The 17,186-nt window shown below is 45.3% G+C and overlaps 1 protein-coding gene across 2 annotated transcripts in view; it reads left to right on the forward strand.

Annotated features, from left to right (window-relative positions):
- LOC106560682 (AF4/FMR2 family member 1) overlaps nt 1–17,186 on the forward strand; it is a 93,576-nt gene that overhangs the window by 29,514 nt on the left and 46,876 nt on the right. For both annotated transcript variants that reach the window (XM_082978804.1, XM_014123796.3), the window contains exons 7-9: nt 3,538–3,598; nt 6,615–6,768; nt 6,976–7,926. In XM_082978804.1, coding sequence (XP_082834930.1) covers nt 3,538–3,598; nt 6,615–6,768; nt 6,976–7,926 — 1,166 coding nt within the window. The remainder of the gene's footprint in view (nt 1–3,537; nt 3,599–6,614; nt 6,769–6,975; nt 7,927–17,186) is intronic.

Raw genomic sequence — 17,186 nt, forward strand, 5'->3', positions numbered from 1 at the left:
ACTCAATTTCCCCTACACTTTGTACTAGGAGAGATTCACATGCATATTATTAATATTAGCTCTCTGTGTACATCTAAGGGCCAGCCGTGCTGCTGTGTTCTGAGCCAATTGTAATTTTCCTAAGTCATTTTTTGTGGTACCTAACCATAGGACTGAACAGTAGTCCAGGTGTGACAAAACTAGCACCTGTAGGACCTGCCTTGTTGATAGTGCTGTTAAGAAGGTAGAGCAGCACTTTATTATAAACATACTTCTCCCCATCTTAGCTACTGTTGTATCAATATGTTTTGACCATGACAGTTTACAATCCAGGGTTACGCCAAGCAGTTTAGTAACCTCAACTTGCTCAATTTCCAGATTATTCATTACAAGATTCAGTTGAGGTTTAGGGTTTAGTGAATGATTTGCCCCAAATACAATGCTTTTAGTTTTAGAAATATTTAGTACTAACTTATTCCTTGCTACCCACTCTGAAACTTACTGCAACTCTTTGTTAATTGTTGCAGTCATTTGTCGCTGTAGTAGCTGACATCTATAGGGTTGGGTCATCTGCATACAAAGACACACTGGCTTTACTCAAAGCCAGTGGCATGTCATTAGTAAAAATTGAAAAAAGTAATGGGCCTAGACAGCTGCCCCGGGGAATTCCTGATTCTACCTGGATTATGTTGGAGAGGCTTCCATTAAAGAACACCCTCTGTGTTCTGTTAGACAGGTAAATCATTAGCCACAATATAGCAGCGAGTGTAAAGCCATAACACAAGTTTGTCCAGCAGCAGACTATGATCTATGATGTCAAAAGCCGCACTGAAGTCTAACAAAACAGCCTCCACAATCTTTTTATCATCAATTTCTCTCAGCCAATCATCAGTCATTTGTGAAAGTGCTTGTTGAATGTCCTTCCCTATAAGCATGCTGAAAGTTTGTTTGTTTACTGTAAAGTAGCATTGTATCTTGTCAAACACAGGCTGATTGGTCGGCTATTTGAGCCAGTACACGCACATTCTAGTAGGCTTAAATTGAAAATATGGCAAATAGGAGTGGCAATATCGTCCGCTGTTATCCTCAGTGGCACTCTGTGTCAAGTTTCTCGATCTTCTCTTTTTCTATCTCTCTTTCTCTTCATTTCCACCAGACTCCATCACAAACACTTGAGTCTCTCGTCCCCCAGAGTTATAAAGTCTTTGGTCACAGCCGTGTTGTTCATCTCCCTTCCATTGAACTGGCCTGCCAGTAAATAATAAACCTCCCAAATGAGCTCAGCTCTAGGCCCTTAACCTCTTTGTTAAGGTTTTATTGACCTATTCTTTCCCTCTTCTAACCTCACTAGTTGGGGATCAGCTGTGATGTGGGTGCTGAGGGAGTGTGTCCTATCTACTGGGTTTTTAGTAATGGGGTGTGTCCTATATCCTATGATCTGTGTTTTAGTAAGGGGCAATGTTCCCTCAAATTTTGTGGGCAAAATTTCAGGTCTGCTAAGCGCAAACTTGGAACGTTGTGAAAATTCAGTGCAACTTCCACCGTGCGTTTACTATGAACACTGAGGCTGTACCCGCTTTAAGTTAGTTTCAGACAGTGGTCAAGTAGGCTACTGTGGCTATTTGATCATAATGTAAAATGCGTCTTATAACATTTTAACATGGAAATAGCTCTTCTATCATTCAGCCTACAGTGGCAGCCAATGTGTTGGGTTCAATGTAGGCCTACATTAAATTTGATTTTTGAAAAAAACATGCAGGGCATGACATTAACCTGTTTATCCACTTGTCCTTCAGACAAGGTGACTGAAAATATTGTTTCATGCAAGAAACAACTATACCAAATAAAATGCATTATTATTCCCAAACCATTATTACAGAGTATCGGACACATTATGCTACCCTCTGCCATTATCTATTTAGCTCATTCAAGCCTGTTTTAAAACAACAAAAAAGCTCTTTACCCAACTCACTTTTCAAAGATGTCTAGAAATGTACAGGTTTTGTGCTCTTGTAGGAAGCAATCACTCCCCCATTGCTGACTACAAATTACACTACATGGCCAAAAGTATGTGAACACCCCTTCAAATGAGTGGATTTGGCTATTTTAGGCACAGCCGTTGCTGACAGGTGTATAAAATCACAATCTCCGTAGATAAAACATTGGCAGTAGGATGGCCCATACTGAAGAGCTAAATTACTTTCAACGTGGCACCATCATAGGATGCCACCTTTCCAACAAGTCAGTTATTCAAATTTCTGCACCAGTCAACTGTAAGTGCTGTAATTGTGAAGTGAAAACGTCTAGGAACAACAATGGCTCACCCCCGAAGTGGTAGGCCACACAAGCTCACAGAACGGGACAGTAGAATGCTGTAGCACGTCAAAATGAGTGCAAGGTCACCATGCGCAATGCCAAGCATCGACTGGAATGGTGTAAAGTTCGCCGCCATTGGACTCTGGAACACGCTTCATCATCTGGCAGTCCGACGGATGAATCTGGGTTTAGCGGATGCCAGGAGAACGCTACCTGCCCCAATGTATAGTGCCAACTGTAAAGTTTGATGGAGGAGGAATAATGATCTGGGGCTGTTTTTCATGGTTCGGGCTAGACCTCTTAGTTCCAGTGAAGGGATATTTTAACGCTATAGCGTACAATGACATTCTAGACGATTCTGTGCTTCCATATTTGTGGCAACAGTTTGGGGAAGGCCCTTTCCTGTTTCAGCATGACAATGCCACCATGAACAAAGCGAGGTCCAAACAGAAATGGTTTGTTGAAATCGGTATGGAAGAACTTGACTGGCCTGCACAGAGCACTGACCTCAACTCCATCGAACACCTTTGGGATGAATTGGAACGCCAACTGCGAGCCAGGCCTAATCGCCCGACCTCACTAATGCTCTTGTGGCTGAATGGAAGCAAGTCCACGCAGCAATGTTCCAACATCTAGTGGAAAGCTGTTATAGCAGCAAAGGGGCGACCAACTCCATATTAATGCCCATGATTTTGGAATGAGATGTTCGACGAGCAGGTGTCCACGTACTTTTGTCCGCTCTGATCTTAACAAGTGCATCTACTCACGACCGCTCATGCAGCTCAGTGAATTGCACAGATCCAAATATGGAAATGGCCTATTTGTGTATATAGGCCTACTGCAGCTCTGATAGGTTATGCCGTACTGTTTTGTGTAGAGTACGGGCTGAGTCGCGCATGTCAATGCAATAGAATCCTACTCCGATGCATTCTGCCTACAGCAAAATATCTTGCATAGTTAGTTTTGCATATTAAGTCTTGCGTAGTTTGTTTCGGTATGTTGCATTGGAAGTGGCTGATATTGTGTTGATTCGATCACAAGTCCCACAGTAAAGGGAAACGTTGACCGAGTTAATTAACGTTCCAGAGTTTTCCCCCTTAATTGACTTCCAATCTTGTGCGCAGGCTGATATTTCTTCTGCAGGGCAGTCCCGAATGTGCGCAGTTTAGAGGGAATATTGGTAAAGGGGGTGTGTCGTATCATCTGTTTTAGTAAAGATGTTAATTTTTTTTCTCTTCCCAGAACACTATGGATCACCTCCACTAGCCCCTTCCTCCACACTCATCTGTCAACAGAGCTCATTGTGAGTATACTTTCACCCTCTGTCATGTCCCCAATGTGTACTAATGTCCCCAAAGAGGGGCCATAGTGCGCCCCAGGCCTTTGTCTCACGTTGGTGTTGAAAAGGTCGCAGTGACCCTTTGTGGCCTGAAAGAATATCCAGGGGGTGGAGGTAGTGTGTGTGTGTTCGTTATGAAGTTAGTCCAGATCAGTGCAGACCGCGTATTAGATTATCTCATAGACTCTTCAGATATATCATCCTGCTATCAGATTAGAGAGAGGCTGCAGCAGCAGGGACACATAGCAGAAGTCTACTCACGTGTCTGTGTGTGGTTGTATTCTTCACATGCATGCCACAGACAAGTCTCATGCCACTTTCTCTCTTATTACACCGTCACCGGCAGACTGTATCATATCATATCACAGCACAGTTTCAGTTTTCTATCTAAAATCCTTCCTATGTATCGTAGCTGAAATAAAAGATCCCAAACATTTTCCATACGCACAAAAGGCTTATTTCTCACTGTTGTGCACAAATTTGTTTACATTCCTGTTAGTGACCATTTCTCCTTTGCCAATATAATCCATCCACCAGACAGGTGTTGCATATCAAGAAGCTGATTAAACAGCATGAGCGTTAGAGGTGCACCTTGTGCTCAGGACAATAAAAGGCCACTCTAAAATGTGCAGTTTTGTCACAACACAATGCTGCCAATGTCTCAAGTTTTGAGGGAGCGTACAATTGGCATACTGCAGGAATGTCCACCAGAGCTGTTGCCAGAGAATTTAATGTTCATTTCTGTGCCATAAGCCGTAAGCAGTACGTCCAACCGGCCTCACAACTGCAGACCACGTGTAACCACGTCAGCCCAGGACCTCCCTATATGACTTCTTCACCTGCATGATTGTCTGAGACCAGCCACCTGGACAGCTGCTGAAATTGTGGGTTTTCCAACTGTCAGAAACTGTCTCATGGAAGCTCATCTGTGTGCTCGTCGTCCTCACCAGGGTATTGACCTGCCTGCAGTTTGGCGTTGTTACCGACTTCAGTGGGCAAATGCTCACCTCGCTTGCCACTGGCACGCTGGAGAAGTGAGCTCGTCACGGATGAATCCCAGTTTCAACTGTGCCGGATAGATGGCAGAAAGCGTGTATGACGTCGTGTGGCCGAGCGGTTTGCTGATTGTCAACGTTGTGAACAGAGTGCCCCATTGTGGCGGTGGGGTTATGGTATGGGCAGGCATAAGCTACAGACAAGCAACACAATTACATTTTATCAATGGCAATTTGAATGCACAGATACCGTGACGAGAATGGCCCATTGTCGTGCCGTTCATCTGCCGCCATCACCTCATGTTTCAGAAAGATAATACACGGCCTCATGTCACAAGGATCTGTACACTCTTCCTGGAAGCTGAAAATGTCCGTTCTTCCATGGCCTGTATACTCACCAGACATGTGACCCGTTGAGCATGTTTGGGATGCTCTGGATCAATGTGTACGACAGCGTGTTCCAGTTCCTGCCAATATCCAGAAATTTTGCACAGCCATTGAATAGGAGTGGGACAACATTCCACAGGCCACAATCAACAGCCTGATGAACTCTATGCGAAGGAGATGTGTCGCGTTGCATGAGGCAAATGGTGGTCACCCCAGATACTGACTGGTTATCTGATCCACGCCCCTACTTTTTTTTAAAGGCATCTGTGACCAACAGATGCATATCTAATCTATGAAATCCATAGATTAGGGCCTAATGAATTTATTTAAATTGACTGACTGGACTTATTTCCTTTATAAATTCAGTAAAATCTTTTAATTTGTTGCATTTTGCATTTAGATTTTTGTTCAGTGGAAAAGGGAATGATATCAACCCGCAAGGCTGGGAGTCAAATAATTGTCCATAAACATGAGCGCCAATGCTTGATAAATGGTGCATAACACAAATATAAAGAATTCATTTCATAAAGAAATATTAGTGGAAATATATCCATAAAAAGTTATGAAAAGTAATTTTATGGATTGTATCGTACCCTGTATTGTCTGATTGGAATCTTGCCAAGGGGAGATTACATGCCATTAATTCTAATAATTAGACCTCACCACAGCGGACACAATTCTTCATTACACAATTGTTCTAAATTAAATCACCCTCTTCACCCTCATCATTCAGTTAATTCAAATTCTGTTGTGAATTAACGTGCACAATTTACGTCATTCAGTGAGGAGAGAGACACATTAGCGCCTGGCTTGGTACCAACGTTCTACAGCGCATTTGTCTTGGCCCGTTAAGGTAGGAATCGTATTTTTTGTTGTTGTACAAAATCAAACGTCAGTGGCTGTTTTGACAATGGCGGTTCTGGTGTTGACAAGGCCATTTCAGTGTACAGTAGAACAGCAATATAAAACGTATTTTGGACAAACGGAAAGCTAAGACGTAGTCAGTCACACTCAAACTCATATCCTTGTTTGAAAGACACATTTAGCAAGGCCTATCCCTAGTTCATGTAATGTGCGACCCTCTCTCTCTTCTAATGTATTCACACCACCGATATTATCAGGAGTACAGAACAGCTTGGCCTATTTCTTAGCGTACTAGTAAAAGCCATGATGGTAATAGTTCCTCCTGCCCTGCCTGGTGAGTGTGTGGCTCTGAGAGCACATCTGGTTGAGTGTTACAGCAGGAGAAAGGAGCTCAGCGATCCTGGAGGTTGCAGTGTTTAGGTTGGAAGGGGTTCTGCTCGCGCGCGCGCGCGTGTGTGCGTGTGTGTGTGTAAAGAGGCCTAACCTCTGAGGGATTATAGGGATGTGGCAGGGAGGGGGATGTTGTATTGTGATAGAGAACTACTCTCCATCTAAACCATTTACTCACCTGTATTATTATACAATTTGTTAATAGTTACTGCTTTTACATCTTTCTCCGTTTTCTCACACATTCCTGTAAAAGGCCAGATAAATGAACTGAACTGCTCTCTAACACCTTTCTGTCTCTGCGTTATCTGGTTGTAACTATGCTCTCTGTCTCTCTGGTCCTTCAGTACGGTTGTAGCAACAAATTCCAGTGGGGTGGAGTCAGCCAGCTCCAGTGACTCCGAGAGCAGCTCAGGGTCAGACTCAGACAGTGAGAGCAGTGAGAGTGGGACAGAGGAGGCCCCACAACCCCTCAGGGGCAGCAGCCCACCAGTACCCAAGGTATAAACACACAGCACACTACTTAGTCATACACTTGGAACACTCAAATAACTTGCTTTGTCTTTGATTGATTATGCGTTCACCATGGGCCAGTTTCCCCGTACACAGAATCTTCATTCAAATGGCTTTAGAGTCCAGGACTAGACTTAATGTTTATACCGGGTCCTATACGTTTCTTTGCGTTGTTCATATATTGTCTCCGTCCAGGCTGAAGGCCCCGTGGTGACTAACTGGCAGCTGAATAACTGGATAAGAGTGAGCCAGCAGAACCCCATCACAGAGAGCCAGAGTGACACTGTCCAAAGCCCTCTACCGAAACAGCAGCAGAGCCATGACTCAGAGGAGGAGGCCATTCCTCCCAGGGACTACAAATCCCACACACCACCACAATACCCAGAGTTCAGCGATAGTGAAGCCAAACCTCCAGGCAGTGAGGACGTTGCCTGCAAGCAGCATGTCCGCCATAAGTCCCCGGCCGCCTCACATGTTGGGGACAGCAGCAGCCAGAGAAAGACTGTGGGGAATAAACACCCCTCCAGACCAGTTAAGGCTCCCCGTCCTGAGGACTCACAGGCTGGGCTGCGGGTAGAGAGTGTGGAGGTGGCCCCCCGCGACAAAGACCCCTCTTTCACAGACAGGCCTAAGGTCAAAACGAAAACCGGGCACAGCAGCAAGAGTGGCAGCGCCATAACGGACAGTAAGAAGCCTGCCAAGCGCAACTCTTCGGATAAGAGGAAGACTAAACAACCAGAGTCTGGAAACAGTGGTCCCAAGATGACTCTGATGCTGGACTGTAAGAGGGAGAGATCTCGCAGTCCCAGCCCTGCCCGGGTGGTGGAAACCTCCGTCAGTGTCAGGAAAGAGACCCTCCTGGCCCCTCAGAAGGGTCAAAAAACGCCCCGGAGCTACTCTGCAGCTGCAGCACACCAGGCCAAACGGGAGTCCTCAGCCAAAGCCTCCAGGGCCCCCCAGGGACCTCCACATGCCCTGCTGGTGAAGATTGAGCTCAATCTGCTGTCCAGGGTCCCTACCCAGGGCTCCAGGCCTTCTCAGGGAGGCCAGGAACCAACCAGCAGGAAGAGACCAAACACCGCCCCAGAGAGGGGAGACGGCGACCCTGCTTCCCCCATCACTACCAAAGTCTGCAAAAAGAGACCGGTGAGAGTTTTTGTTTGTTTTGTGAAATAGGATGCATACTGTTGCTGATATTAGCAGGTTGTTGTTTTTGTTTTTATGAACTGGTTTCGGTTCAGAAGCTCTTCTATACAGGAATATTATGTCCCACTCCTCACCTTGTCCCCACTCTTAGCCATGTATAGGTATATCAACAGTGCTCTCGTAATTTAAAACTCATTGGTGCTACGTTTGCTATCTTACCAGCAGAGACAATGTCCCGTATACAATGTCACTTTCCTGTTACATCACTTAACGATTGCATTGTGTGACAACTCTATGGCTACCCAAATGGTCTGGGTAGCTATTTGATTAGCTATTCAGGAGTCTTATGGCTTGGGGGTATAAGCTATTTAGGAGCCTCTTGGACTTAGACTTGGTGCTCCGGTACTGCTTGCCGTGCGGTAGCAGAGAGAACAGTCTATGACTAGGGTGGCTGGAGTCGTTGACAATTTTTAGGGCCTTCCTCTGACACCACCTGGTATAGAGTTCCTGGATGGCAGGAAGCTTGGCCCCGGTGATGTACTGGGTCGTACGCACTACCCTCTGTCGTGCCTTGCGGTTGGAGGCCGAGCAGTTGCCATACCAGGCGGTGATGCAACCCGTCAGGATGCTCTCGATGGTGCCGCTGTAAAACCTTTTGAGGATCTGGGCACCCATGCCAAATCTTTTGTCTCCTGAGGGGGAATAGGTTTTGTTGTTCCCTCTTCACGACTGTCTTGGTGTGTTTGGACCATGTTAGTTTGTTGGTGATGTGGACGCCAAGGAACTTGAAGCTATCAACCTGCTCCACTACAGCCCCATCGATGAGAATGTGGGCGTGCTCGGTCCTCTTTTTCCTGTAGTCCACATTCATGTCCTTTGTCTTGATCACGTTGAGAGAGAGGTTGTTGTCCTTGCACCACACGGTCAGGGTTCTGACCTCCTCCCTATAGGCTGTCTCATCGTTGTCGGCGATCAGGCCTACCACTGTTGTGTCATCAGCAAACTTAATGATGGTGTTGGAGTTGTGCTTGACCGTGCAGTCATGAGTGGAGTACAGGAGGGGACTAAGTACGCACCTCTGAGGGTCCCCCGTGTTGAAGATCTTGCATGGCGGATGTGTTTCTACCTACCCTTACCACCTGGGGGTGTCCCGTCAGGAAGTCCAGGATCCAGTTGCAGAGGGAGGTGTTTAGTCCCAGAGTCCTTAGCTTAGTGATGAGCTTTGAGTTTGAAGGTAGGCCTTGAAATACATTCACAAGTACATTTACATTTAAGCAATTTAGCAGATGCTCTTATCCAGAGCGACTTACAAATTGGTGCATTCACCTTATGATATCCAGTGGAACAACCACTTTACAATACTGCATCTAAATCTTTTAAGGGTGGGGGGGGGGGGGGGTTAGAATGATTACTTTACCCTATCCTAGGTATTCCTTAGAGGTGGGGTTTCAGGTGTCTCCGGAAGGTGGTGATTGACTCCGCTGTCCTGGCGTTGTGAGGGAGCTTGTTCCACCATTGGGGTGCCAGAGCAGCGAACAGTTTTGACTGGGCTGAGCGGGAACTGTGCTTCCTCAGAGGTAGGGGGGCCAGCAGGCCAGAGGTGGATGAGCGCAGTGCCCTTGTTTGGTTGTAGGGCCTGATCAGAGCCTGAAGGTACGGAGGTGTCGTTCCCCTCACAGCTCCGTAGGCAAGCACCATGGTCTTGTAGCGGATGCGAGCTTCAACTGGAAGCCAGTGGAGAGAGCGGAGGAGCGGGGTGACGTGAGAGAACTTGGGAAGGTTGAACACCAGACGGGCTGCGGCGTTCTGGATGAGTTGTAGGGGTTTAATGGCACAGGCAGGGAGCCCAGCCAACAGCGAGTTGCAGTAATCCAGACGGGAGATGACAAGTGCCTGGATTAGGACCTGCGCCGCTTCCTGTGTGAGGCAGGGTCGTACTCTGCGAATGTTGTAGAGCATGAACCTACAGGATCGGGTCACCGCCTTGATGTTAGTGGAGAACGACAGGGTGTTGTCCAGGGTCACGCCAAGGTTCTTAGCACTCTGGGAGGAGGACACAATGGAGTTGTCAACCGTGATGGCGAGATCATGGAACTGGCAGTCCTTCCCCGGAGGAAGAGCAGCTCCGTCTTGCCAAGGTTCAGCTTGAGGTGGTGATCCGTCATCCACACTGATATGTCTGCCAGACATGCAGAGATGCGATTCGCCGCCTGGTTATCAGAAGGGGGAAAGGAGAAGATTAATTGTGTCGTCTGCATAGCAATGATAGGAGAGACCATGTGAGGATATGACAGAGCCAAGTGACTTGGTGTATAGCGAGAATAGGAGAGGGCCTAGAACAGAGCCCTGGGGGACACCAGTGGTGAGAGCACGTGGTGCGGAGACAGATTCTCGCCACGCCACCTGGTAGGAGCGACCTGTCAGGTAGGACGCAATCCAAGTGTGGGCCACGCCGGAGATGCCCAACTCGGAGAGGGTGGAGAGGAGGATCTGATGCTTCACAGTATCAAAGGCAGCCGATAGGTCTAGAAGGATGAGAGCAGAGGAGAGAGAGTTAGCTTTAGCAGTGCGGAGCGCCTCCGTGACACAGAGAAGAGCAGTCTCAGTTGAATGACCAGTCTTGAAACCTGACTGATTTGGATCAAGAAGGTCATTCTGAGAGAGCTAGCAGGAGAGCTGGCCAAGGACGGCACGTTCAAGAGTTTTGGAGAGAAAAGAAAGAAGGGATACTGGTCTGTAGTTGTTGACATCGGAGGGATCGAGTGTAGGTTTTTTCAGAAGGGGTGCAACTCTCGCTCTCTTGAAGACGGAAGGGACGTAGCCAGCGGTCAAGGATGAGTTGATGAGCGAGGTGAGGTAAGGGAGAAGGTCTCCGGAAATGGTCTGGAGAAGAGAGGAGGGGATAGGGTCAAGCGGGCAGGTTGTTGGGCGACCGGCCGTCACAAGACGCGAGATTTCATCTGGAGAGAGAGGGGAGAAAGAGGTCAAAGCACAGGGTAGGGCAGTGTGAGCAGGACCAGCGGTGTCGTTTGACTTAGCAAACGAGGATCGGATGTCGTCGACCTTCTTTTCAAAATGGTTGACGAAGTCATCCGCAGAGAGGGAGAAGGGGGGGAGGAGGATTCAGGAGGGAGGAGAAGGTGGCAAAGAGCTTCCTAGGGTTTTAGGCAGATGCTTGGAATTTAGAGTGGTAGAAAGTGGCTTTAGCAGCAGAGACAGAAGAGGAAAATGTAGAGAGGAGGGAGTGAAAGGATGCCAGGTCCGCAGGGAGGCGAGTTTTCCTCCATTTCCGCTCGGCTGCCCGGAGCCCTGTTCTGTGAGCTCGCAATGAGTCGTCGAGTCACGGAGCAGGAGGGGAGTACCGAGCCGGCCTGAAGGATAGGGGACATAGAGAGTCAAAGGATGCAGAAAGGGAGGAGAGGAGGGTTGAGGAGGCAGAATCAGGAGATAGGTTGGAGAAGGTTTGAGCAGAGGGAAGAGATGATAGGATGGAAGAGGGGAGAGTAGCGGGGGAGAGAGAGCGAAGGTTGGGACGGCGCAATACCATCCGAGTAGGGGCAGAGTGAGAAGTGTTGGATGAGAGCGAGAGGGAAAAGGATACAAGGTAGTGGTCAGAGACTTGGAGGGGAGTTGCAATGAGATTAGTGGAAGAACAGCATCTAGTAAAGATGAGATCAAGCGTATTGCCTGCCTTGTGAGTAGGGGGGGGATGGTGAGAGGGTGAGGTCAAAAGAGGAGAGGAGTGGAAAGAAGGAGGCAGAGGGGAATGAGTCAAAGGTAGACGTGGGGAGGTTAAAGTCACCCAGAACTGTGAGAGGTGAGCCATCCTCAGGAAAGGAACTTATCAAGGCGTCAAGCTCATTGATGAACTCTCCAAGGGAACCTGGAGGGCGATAAATTATAAGGATGTTAAGCTTGAAAGGGCTGGTAACTGTGACAGCATGGAATTCAAAGGAGGCGATAGACAGATGGGTCAGGGGAGAGAGAGAGAGAGAGAGAATGTCCACTTGGGAGAGATGAGGATCCCAGTGCCACCACCCCGCTGACCAGAAGCTCTCGGGGTGTGCGAGAACACGTGGGCAGACGAGGAGAGAGCAGTAGGAGTAGCAGTGTTATCTGTGTACACCTCCAATTGTATCAAATGATGTTAATTAGCCAATCAGAAGCTTCTAAAGCCATGACATAATTTTCTGGAATTTTCCAAGCTGTTTAAAGGCAAAGTCAACTTTGTGTATGTAAACTTCTGACCCACTGGATTTGTGATAGTGAATTATAAGTGAAATAATCTGAATGTAAATAATTGTTGGGAAATTACTTGTCATGCACAAAGTAGCTGTCCCAACCGATTTGCCAAAACTAGTTTGTTAACAAGAAATTTGTGGAGTGGTTGAAAAACAAGTTTTAATGACTCCCACCTAAGTGTATGTAGACTTCCGACTTCAACTGTATGTAGACAGCTACGAAAAATACAGATAAACTCTCTAGGTCGATAGTGTGGTCTACAGCTTATTTTATTGATTTGATTTCACCTTTATTTAACCAGGTAGGCAAGTTGAGAACAAGTTCTCATTTACAATTGCGACCTGGCCAAGATAAAGCAAAGCAGTTTGACACACACAACAACACAGAGTTACACATGGAGTAAAACAAACATACAGTCAATAATACAGTACAAAAATACAGTGGGGGGAAAAAGTATTTGATCCCCTGCTGATTTTGTACGTTTGCCCACTGACAAAGAAAGGATCAGTCTATAATTTTAATGGTAGGTTTATTTGAACAGTGAGAGACAGAATAACAACAAAAATATCCAGAATAACAAGAAAAATATCCAGAAAAACGCATGTTAGAAATGTTATAAATTGATTTGCCTTTTAACCTCTTGGGGCTAGGTGGGACGCTAGCGTGCCACCCGTGGTGCACTCCATCAACAGCAGGTGCATTTCAAGAGCGGCAAATTTGAATCCAAATAAATGTCAAAATTCAAATTTTTCAAAAATACAACTATGTTACACCATTTGAAAGATAAACATCTCCTTAATCTAACCACGTTTTACGATTTCAAAAAGGTTTTACGGCGAAAGCATAAATTTAGAGTATGTTAGGACAGTACATTTACAAGAGTTGTGTGTAATGTTTTGTCAAGTCAAAGACAGGGTCACCAAAACCATAAAACCAGCTAAAATGATACACTAACCTTTTACAATCTCCATCAGATGACACTCCTAGGACATTATGTTAGACAATGCATGCATTTTTAGTTCTATCAAGTTGATATTTATATCCAAAAACAGCGTTTTACTATGGCATTGATGTTGAGGAAATCGTTTCCCTCCAATAACCGGCAGTCAAGTCAGCGTCACAAATTAAATAATTAAAATTAGAAAACATTGGTAAAATATTATATTGTCATTTAAAGAATTATAGATTTACATCTTTTGAACGCAATCAACTTGCCAGATTTAAAAATAACCTTACTGGGAAATCACACTTTGCAATAATCTGAGCACTGTGCCCAGAAAAATACGCGTTGCGATACAGACTAGACGTCATGTTGGGGAGATCTAAAATCGAAAATACTATGTAAATAATCCATTACCTTTGATTCTCTTCATCAGATGTCACTTCCAGGTATCACAGGTCCATAACGAATGTAGTTTTGTTCAAAAAAGCTCATCATTTATGTCCAAAAATCTCCGTCTCGTTAGCACATGATGTAAGCCAGCCGGACTTCTCGTCATGAACGAGGGGAAAAAATATATTTCCGTTCGTTCAAACATGTCAAACGTTGTATAGCATAAATCATTAGGGCCTTTTTTAACCAGAACATGAATAATATTCAAGGTGGACGAATGCATAGTCTTTTATAACGTATTGGAACGAGGGTACCCAACATGAAGTAGCGCGCCAGGTGTCTAATGGGACATCACCGTTCCATGGCTCTTGTTCGGTCAGATCTCCCTCCAGAAGACTCAAAACACTTTGTAAAGGCTGGTGACATCTAGTGGAAGCAATAGGAAGTGCCAAAATATTCCTAAACCCCTGTGTTTTTCAATGGGATAGGTTTAAAGTCAATACAACACATCAGGTATCCACTTCCTGTCAGAAAATGTCTCAGGGTTTTGCCTGCCAAATGAGTTCTGTTATACTCACAGACACCATTCAAACAGTTTTGGAAACTTTAGAGTGTTTTCTATCCATATATAATAAGTATATGCATATTCTAGTTACTGGGTAGGATTAGTAACCAGATTAAATCGGGTACATTTTTTTTATCCAGACGTGCAAATGCTGCCCCCTAGACCCAACAGGTTAATCAGAGAAATAAGTATTTGACCCCCTCTCAATCAGAAAGATTTCTGGCTCCCAGGTGTCTTTTATACAGGTATCGAGCTGAGATTAGGAGCACACTCTTAACCTGTTTGGGATAGGGGGCAGTATTTTCACGGTCGGATAAAAAACATACCCGATTTAATCTGGTTACTACTCCTGCCCAGAAACTAGAATATGCATATAATTAGTAGATTTGGATAGAAAACACTAAAGTTTCTAAAACAGGTTCAATGGTGTCTGTGAGTATAACAGAACTCATATGGCAGGCCAAAACCTGAGAAGATTCTATACAGGAAGGGCCCCGTCTGACAATTTGTTCTCCTTCTAGGGCATCTCTGTCAAAAATACAGCATCTCTGCTGTAACGTGACATTTTCTAAGGCTTCCATTGGCTCTCAGAAGGCGCCAGAATGCGGAATGACGTCTCTGCAGTCTCTGGGCGAAAAAAAGCATGTGTTTTTGTGAGTGATCAGGCAGGGAACAATGACACTGGAGTACGCGTGCACGAGACGACTCCATGTTTTTCTTTCAGTCTATGAATGACTATAACGTCGCCCGGTTGGAATATTATCGCTATTTTACGAGAAGGATAGCATAAAAATTGATTTTAAACAGCGTTTGACATGCTTCGAAGTACGGTAATGGAATATTTTGAACAAAACATGCATGTATTGTATAACATAATGTCCTAGGAGTGTCATCTGATGAAGATCATCAAAGGTTAGTGCTGCATTTAGCTGTGGTTTTGGTTTTTGTGACATATATGCTTGCTTTCAAAATGGCTGTGTGATTTATTTTTGGCAGGGTACTCTCCTGACATAATCTAATATTTTGCTTTCGCTGTAAAGCCTTTTTGAAATCGGACAATGTAGTTAGATTAACGAGAGTCTTTAAAATGGTGTAAAATAGTCATATGTTTGAGAAATTGAAGTTATTTATATGTCATTAACAGGTTAAAGGGAGTGCTCCTAACCGAAGCTTGTTACCTGTAAAAAAGACACCTTTCCACAGAAGCAATCAATCAATCAGATTCCAAACTCTCCACCATGGCCAAGACCAAAGAGCTCTCCAAGGATGTCAGGGACAAGATTGTAGACCTACACAAGGCTGGAATGGGCTACAAGACCATCGCCAAGCAGCTTGGTGAGAAGGTGACAACATTTGGTGCGATTATTCGCAAATGGATGAAAAACACAAAAGAACTGTCAATATCCCTCGGCCTGGGGCTCCATGCAAGATCTCACCTCGTGGAGTTGCATTGATCATGAAGACGGTGAGGAATCAGCCCAGAACTACACGGGAGGATCTTGTCAATGATCTCAAGGCAGCTGGGACCATAGTCACCAAGAAAACAATTGGTAACACACTACGCCGTGAAGGACTGAAATCCTGCAGCGCCTGCAAGGTCCCCATGCTCAGGAATATATATATATACATGCTCGTCTGAAGTTTGCCAATGAACATCTGAATGACTCAGAGGACAACTGGTGAAAGTGTTGTGGTTAGATGAGACCAAAATGGAGCTCCTTTACATCAACTCAACTCGCCTATGACCCCAAGAACACCATCCCCACCGTCAAACATGGAGGTGGAAACATTATGCTTTGGGGGTGTTTTTCTGCTAAGGGGACAGGACAACTTCACCGCATCAAAGGGACGATGGACGGGGCCATGTACCGTCAGATCTTGGGTGAGAACCTCCTTCCCTCAGCCAGGTCATTGAAAATGGGTCGCGGATGGGTATTCCAGCATGACAATGACCCAAAACACACGGCCAAGGCAACAAAGGAGTGGCTTAAGAAGAAGCACATTAAGGTCCTGGAGTGGCCTAGCCAGTCTCCAGACCTTAATCCCATAGAAAATCTGTGGAGGGAGCTGAAGGTTCGAGTTGCCAAACGTCAGCCGCGAAACCTTAATGACTTGGAGAAGATCTGCAAAGAGGAGTGGGACAAAATCCCTCCTGAGATGTGTGCAAACCTGGTGGCCAACTACAAGAAACGTCTGACCTCTGTGATTGACAACAAGGGTTTTGCCACCAAGTAGTAAGTTATGTTTTGCAGAGGGGTCAAATACTTATTTCCCTCATTAAAATGCAAATCATTTTATAACATTTTTGACATGTGTTTTTCTGGATTTTTTTGTTATTATTCTGTCTCTCACTGTTCAAATAAACCTACTATTAAAATTATAGACTGATCATTTCTTTGTAAGTGGGCAAACGTACAAAATCAGCAGGGGATCAAATACCTCTTCCCCCCCACTGTAAGTCTATATACAATGTGAGCAAATGAGGTGAGATAAGGCAGGTAAAGGCAAAAAAGGCCATGGTGGCAAAGTAAATACAATATAGCAAGTAAAACACTGGAATGGTATATTTGTAGTGGAAGTAAGTGCAAAGTAGAAATAATGGGGTGCAAAGGAGCAAAATAAATAAATAAATACAGTATTATCATGAGATACTCTACCTCAGGCGAGCAAAACCTCGAGACGTCCTTAGATGTCATGCACCAGCTGTTTACATAAATGCATAGGCACCCATCCGGTGTTTTACCAAAGGCTGCTGTCCTGCTTCCTGTATGTTGAGTAGTGTATTTTAAGCATTTTAGTTCCCACATTGAATCAAACATACTGTTTTGCATAATGTGATAAGCGTGCAGTGTCCCAGCTGTAATGGTAAAATTGCCTGAAAATAGTTTATACAGTATATGTCTGGTCCTTGTTTTCTTTGGCTCTCTGCTGTTGAGGTGTACAGGGCATTCTGTCCTCCTTCAAAAGGCTCTTACCTAGGCTGTGCGTCACTGCCCCTGAGAGGTCTGCCAACCTGTATGGTTGACTAGCGTTAGATTGTGAAAGTAGTACTACTATAAACCTCGTGGTCTGCTTGAGAGGGTGAACATGGGGAAGTAACAAAAGTGCTTCGGCCATAGA

Source organism: Salmo salar, chromosome 01 (genome assembly GCF_965601325.2).
Source record: "Salmo salar chromosome 01, fSalSal1, whole genome shotgun sequence".
Lineage (NCBI taxonomy): Eukaryota > Metazoa > Chordata > Actinopteri > Salmoniformes > Salmonidae > Salmo > Salmo salar.